We start from the raw sequence: 6,896 nt of genomic DNA, 5'->3' as shown, positions 1-6,896 counted from the left end.
TTCTATTTTTATTTTATTTATTTTATTTGTTGCTGTTATTTTATGTTTTATTGTTAAAACATATAAGTTTTTACATCTGACTGTAAATATTTTACTTTCCGGGGCTAGTTCTATTCCTGACATTTTCCAATATAATACTAATGATTTATCTATATTTCTGTCATTTATTGCTACTGAGTAGTTAACACTTATTATAAATTTAAATTTTTGGTATATGAGGTTGCCTTTTTTTTTAAAAAAAAAAATTAATAGGTGAAGCTAAAAGCTCCTTTATTTCAGTAAATCAAAGTATTTACAAACAAAGACCTGAAATAATAGGCCCAAATGAAAACAAAAGCATGAATTAATGGGTCCAATTCACATGGAAAAGGCGTAGTGTAAAAGATGCCCGAAGGGTAGAGTTTCCTAATTGCTTCCTCACTGTCTCCACCGCCTCTTTCTTCAATATGCTCTTCACAGGAGTTTTCAGGTCTCCTTCCTTATCCTTATGTTGTGGGTTATCTATGTTTATCTCCTGCTCTTCTTCCCCCTCTTTGTTCGCAGTTCGCAAAAGTAAGTGTTACTTCCTCTTCATTTCTCTGTTGTAGTTACTATCTCCATTTCTGATCGCTTCTCCTTTTGTAGTGGTATATTCCGGTGGATGCAATGGACTCCATGTCGATTTCTCTGCCAAGTCCTGAGATCTATTGATTGGAAATTATGTGATTCCTATCTGAATCTGTCAACCAACTCAGCAATCCTTCTTCAAATCTCGCATAACTATGCTCTGCTGCTAATTTCTTGCTCCCTCCCTTGATGTGTTTCATGGACTGTTATCTTCCTTGTTTTAATCCTTAGTGAGGGGATTTCTGCTTTATCCATATTCACAATTCCTCTACATTCCACTGATAGCTGTTGAAATATGTAAATTTGTATTGCATTCATTTGCTCACATGCTTCATTTGCCAATTTATCCGTTAATTTATTAGCTTCGCGAAAAACATGCTGAATCTGTGCAAATGTAGATGTAAGTAGCTCTTGTATTTCCTGTATTTCCTCTACTTGCTGCCATGGGACCTTCCAGTTGTTTCACACCATATTTGTGACACTTAATGAATCTGTTTCTATAATGTAATTTTTGAAATTACTTATTTTGCAATACCTGAGTGCTCTGATAATTGCTGTAGTTTCTGCCTCCATATTGGTTCTGATCCCCAGTCGCTCCGCCTCCGCATATAAAATATCACCTTTGTCGTTCCTTAAACAGAAAGCATAGGCACTTTCCCCAGGGTTCCCCCTACTAACTCCATCTGTATTGCATTTTAATGTCCCACTATAAGGTTTCCTCCAACTCACAGTACAGTAATGCAATTTGGGTTTGTACTCCCTAAGAACTTTGACTATCTCCTCCCATTCTCTAGGAACTTTAATCCATGGATATTTCATTTTTATGAGCTGAATAATAGTGTTGACACACTGATTTCTCAACTTAAAAAAACTTGTATCCATTCCATGTCTTCTTGCACTTCTCCTTTTCCACAATTCCCATACAATAATGATTGGTATTGCTTGGAACAAGAATTGTATTTTGATAGGAGTGTTACGCTTCCACCATTCTGTTATCATTTGTTTCAAATTTCCTTATTGTTGAATACCTGCACATGAAGCAAACTGCTTCCATAGCTTTTGGGCTATGTGAGCCGTTAGAAAAAGATGTTGTGTAGTCTCCTCTTCAAAAACATCACAACAATAGCATCTCGATGCTATGGTAATTCCCATTCTTTTTAGATTTTCCTCCGTGCAATTCTTCCCCTCCAAATCCTCCATAATAGAAAACTCATCTTAAAAGGGATTTGTTTGCACCACATATTACCCCTCCATTCCTCATTTTCCTTTCTACTTCTCAGCAGATCAAAGACTGATTTGACTGTGAATTCCCCACTTGTAATTCCCATCCACCAAGGCTTATCCTCTTCCTCCAATAAATGTGGATTAATGAATTTAGTGATATACTCCACCAGTTCTTCTGATAATACTTGGCCTAATTTTTGAATATTCCACCCTTCATTTGTGATGAACTTTTTCACCTCTATCTCTTCCTCCCCTACTGTATGGTCCTCTAAAAAATATAACGCTCCTTGCTTTGTCCAGTTATCGAACCAAAAACTCATCTCGCCTGATTTGAGTTGCCACCAAATGTTGTGTTCAACTTCTTCTCTTAACTCCACCATTCTTTTCCAAGCATGAGAGGCCCCTCTATTCATGACCAATACTGGATGTTGTTTCTTACAATATTTCGCCCACATATAATTGCTCCATAAAGAAGTAGAGGTTCTGAAATTCCACCATAACTTACTATATAGAGCCTTCGATACATCATGTAACGACCTCACTCCTATTCCCCCTTCTGTTTTGGGATAACATAATCTTTCCCAGGCTACCCAATGTTTTCCTTTGTTTCCTCCTGCCTTACTCCAGAAAAAACTTGCGAACAGCTGATGTAATTGATGAATGACTCGTTTTGTCAGATTCATGGCTGAAAGAAGGTATATTGGCATTGACTGTAATATAGTAGTAATAAGAATTACTTGCCCCCCATATGACAACCATTTATTCTGCCAGGATAAAAGCCTCTTTTGTATTTTCCTCAACAAGTCTTCATAATATACATTATTTTTTCTGCCATAAAACACCGGGCACCCCAAATATGTGAAAGGGAAGTTTCCTTGTCTAATCCCAGTAATTTTCCTTAATCTCACTGCTACTATCACGGGTGTATTATCATGTAGATAAAATGAACTCTTATTGAGATTTATCAGCTGGCCAAAAATCTTCTCATATTCCCTTAGTATTCCCATCATCATCTTAATAGATTCCTTCTCCCCTGAACAAAATAATATGGTGTCATCCGCATAAGATAAATGGTTTATAGGAGGGCTCCATTTAGGCATGCCATATCCTTTAAATTCCTTATCTTCATGAAGCTTATTAAAACCCCTCGTCAAAACCTCTGTTGCAATGATAAACAAAGTAGGGGATAAAGGATCCGTTTGCTTTAATTCCCTCGTTAACTTAAAGAACCCATATGACTGCCCATTCACCAAAATTGAGTACCAGTTGTTAGATATCAGTCTCCATACCATATCAATGATCAATTCCGAGAAACCAAATCTCCTTAGTACTTTGGTTAAAAAAAACCATGACACTCTATCATATGCTTTGGCCATGTCAAGTTTCACCACCACATTCTGAAATTTCTTTCTTATGTTAATGTCCCGTATTATCTCCTGGGCTAACAAAACATTCTCTGTTATACTCCTCCCTTTCACAAAACTGGACTGATTTCGAGATATGAGATTTGGTAACCATTTCGTTATTCTTTGATGGATCAGTCTTGAGATAATTTTATTAACAAAAGTACTAAGACTTACTGGTCTCATATCAACAAAACTTCTTGGCTTCTAATTTTTTGGCAATAGTACTACATTCGTATGTGTGATAAATCTAGGCAACTCATGCCCACAAAAGAAAGCCCGTACCATCCTTGTTGTATCTTCCCCCACAATTTGCCAACTGCTCTGGAAAAATTCCCCCAAAAATCCATCTGGACCGCTTGTGCTATCACCATTAAGTGCAAAGACAGCCTCCCTCACTTCCTCCATATTTGGCATTCTTCCCATTGCCTCATTTTGTTCCTAGTGATAATTTTCGGAATCAAATCAAGCATGCTATCATCAACACTTGTGTTTGTTTCCTTAAATTGATCTTCGAAAAATGACACTGCCTCCATCCCAATATTCTCATTCCCAGTCACTGTATCCCCTTGAGTAGTAGGGATTTCAGAAATGAACAATTTTCGTCTCCTCCCTTTCACATAATTGTGAAAAAACTTTGTATTTCTATCTCCATCTTTGAACCATCTCATTCCCGACTTCTGTTTCCAAAACTCCTCCTCCATGAGCCTATGCTTTTTCAATTCTGCTTCTGTTTTGTTTAATTCCTCTCTATTTCGAGGTGACGGGTTAATCTCCAGCTGCATCTCTTTCATTCTAATTTCTTCCTCTAACCTCTGAACTTGCTGGAAAATGTCCCCAAAAGTCTCTTTACTCCAACATGTCAAAGCTTGTTTGACCTTTTTAACCTTTGCTTGAAATTCCAAGAATGGTGAACCTTTAAAATCCACCTTCCAATTCTCCTCCACTATTGTTTTGAATTTTGGATGTTTCGTCCAAAAATTAAGAAACTTAAACGACCGAATTATGGATTCCTCCTCCGACTTACACGTCAAATGTAGAGGTGCATGATCAGATCCTTGCCTTATCAAGTGTTGTACTTTGCTACTAGGAAAAAATTGTTCAAATTCCTGATTGCATAACACCCTATCCAACCTTTTGAAAATGCAATTTCTTTCTACTCTGCCATTCCACCAGGTGAATTTACTCCCCGAAGCTCTAACCTCTCACAATGCACAAATATTCATACACTGTTGAAAATCCATCGCTTCATAAATTGAAAACTCCCTTCCCCCTTGCTTTTTTTCTTCATTCAAAATAACATTAAAATCCCCTCCAACAAGCCATGGATACTGATTTTGTTTGGCCAGACCCTCCAGCTCCTCCCACAGTTCTAACCTCTCCAAAGCATCGCACCTTGCATAAACTGCTGTAACCATGAACTTAACACTTCCAGCTTCAAACCTCACTGATAGATGTTGAACGTTATCTCTTACCACCTCCCATGTCCAATCCTCATCCCAGAATATCCATATCTTGGCTGAACAGTTACAAAAAGCATTTTGAAAGCCCAATCTCCTTTTATATTGTTCTAACTCATGTGGCCCTTGAAAAGGTTCCATCAAAGCTATATATTTGTAACAATGTCTTTTGTTTAGATCTATTAGTCTATCTAAGGCCTTGTGAGACCTAACCGACCTGATATTCCAAAAAAGTGCCTTCTCAATCATTGAGAAACACCCCAGAAGTATCCTTATTGCTCCTTTTTTTAACTTGAAGAGGGAGATAGGGGACAGTCTTCTTTACTCCGCTCTTTAAATTACTTATTTGTCTTGGTGAAAGATCTCCCTCCCTTGCTATTGTATCAATATTCCCATTCACTTCCCCATCCTCTTCTGTATCACGTCTATGCTGTATTTCTTCATTATTATGTTCTTGTAAATCATTTATCCCATTCTCAAAGAAACTTGAACTTCCTTCATTTTCCAAACCTTCTGGTACACCTTCCCCTATATTCCCCACTTTACTGCTCGTGTTCTCTCTCCCCACTTCAGCATTGTATGCCTTGTCTACTGTCAGAGAAGTGTCTAAGGCCTCAATATCATTTATTGTATTTCCTTTTCTAGACCCCGTCTGTCCTCCTTGTTTTCTTTTAATACTATCACTTTCTTCAGTCCTCTCTTTTTCGTTGAAAACTTCCACCACCCATTTTTTTGTTGAACCAACCTCATTTCCCATATTGGTTTCCTTATTACCCTCCCTTTGTAGAGGATCAACATCCTCCTCATTATCTATCCTGCCCAAAGCGTCAAACATATTCCACGTGTTCTCGTCCGCCCTCTCCTTTTGACTGTGTTTTGGATACCACACTTGGAATTTATTTTGTCCCGTCTTCCTTTCCCAGCCACCCTTTTTCTTTTTCTGTTCCTGGAATACAACCTCATCAATGTTTTGTACTGTTTCCCTTCTCTCCACAGGATGCTCTGCCAGCTGTTTCTTGTATGTATCCCCCTTACCTCCAGAGCATTCTTCAACCTCATTCCCTTCCTTCTTTGGGTATAACTCTGGATGTATTATATAGAATTCTTGTTCATTATGTCCCTGAATACTGCAATTTTTACAATACTTCGAAACATAATCATATTTAATACGGATCCATTTTTCCACCACTTCCCCAGATTGTTTTCGTACGCCCACATTAATTCTCTTAGGAAATTCACCTAAAAGATCCACCTCCACTTTAACCCTTGCACAACTAGGACTAGTTTGATTCTTCGTAGCCAGATCTACCTGTAATGGTTTCCCCACCGCAGCTTCCTTTTCCGGGTCAAACGTAGGATCCCACTTCAGAGTTCGCATTGGGTAGGACCATCCCCGATGTGATAAATAATAAGTAGTTTTGGATAGTAGACTCACATAGTCTTCCAAACATGAGGTCCTAATGAGTACATATCTATTGCTTAATAAACCAATGTTGCATTCCCCCCTCATTTCACATTGTTTTGGAATCAATTTTCAAAATTTTGAATCTCCGGCCAGCCATATGAGAATTTGCCTATGACAACAAATTTCAAATTCTCCTTAATGATCATATTTTCGACTTCCTCCTCCTCCCAAACTATTCTAGGTTCCCCGTGTAAATATGAGATAGGTTTATCTATTCGTGTTGGGGGGCGTAAAACTGCAGCATATTTCCTTTTTTGCTCTGGTTCAATCGTTGTTTCAGTGTGGCCTATCCCCAAGAGGGGTTGACCAGGTGAATTGGTGGTCATAACCACCAGAAATAGTGATAAGGTAAACGGCGGCGGCGACTTGTCTAGGTTTCAGTTTTCGCAATCCCAATTTTAGCTTAAGATAATTATATGAGGTTACCTTTTATTGCACTTATTATACTTTTTTCTATAGGTTGTATGATTCTATCATCCGCTAAGTATATTTCTATGGGTGTATCTATTCCTTCTCTAAAACATGCTTTTATTAGTATTTCTGTTCCTCCTAAATGTACATATTTAATTGGATTTTTAGCCTTAATATCTTGTATTTCTTTATTTATTATTCGTTTGTTTATTATTGGTATTTTAGCCTTTCCTTTGGTGTATTTGCAATCTATGATATGTTCTCTTTGACTTACTACATAATATTCTTCTTTTTGTCGTTTAAACCAGTTTCTTATTGTTGGTATTT

At 37.6% G+C, this 6,896-nt stretch overlaps 1 protein-coding gene and 1 long non-coding RNA gene across 2 annotated transcripts; one reads left to right on the top strand and one right to left on the bottom strand.

The window, feature by feature from the left end:
• Nucleotides 1–361: 361 nt before the first annotated feature.
• On the top strand, nt 362–877 carry LOC107061181 (uncharacterized). The gene is made up of 2 exons (XR_001473819.1): nt 362–552; nt 625–877. It is a non-coding gene; the product is annotated as an uncharacterized lncRNA (long non-coding RNA).
• Nucleotides 878–1,763: 886 nt separating this feature from the next.
• On the bottom strand, nt 1,764–6,071 carry LOC107061178 (uncharacterized). The gene is made up of 5 exons (XM_015310013.1): nt 5,036–6,071; nt 4,535–4,752; nt 3,764–4,435; nt 3,519–3,674; nt 1,764–3,317 (listed from the first exon to the last, which is right to left on the bottom strand). Exons 1-5 carry the CDS (start codon nt 6,069–6,071, stop codon nt 1,764–1,766), a joined length of 3,636 nt encoding a protein of 1,211 aa, XP_015165499.1.
• Between the last annotated feature and the right edge of the window lie 825 nt (nt 6,072–6,896).

The sequence above is a fragment of the Solanum tuberosum genome, unplaced genomic scaffold (assembly GCF_000226075.1).
Source record: "Solanum tuberosum cultivar DM 1-3 516 R44 unplaced genomic scaffold, SolTub_3.0 scf00121, whole genome shotgun sequence".
Classification (NCBI taxonomy): Eukaryota; Viridiplantae; Streptophyta; class Magnoliopsida; order Solanales; family Solanaceae; genus Solanum; species Solanum tuberosum.
Note: the sequence above shows the minus strand (reverse complement) of the source record. Positions and strands in the feature narration are given on the sequence as shown.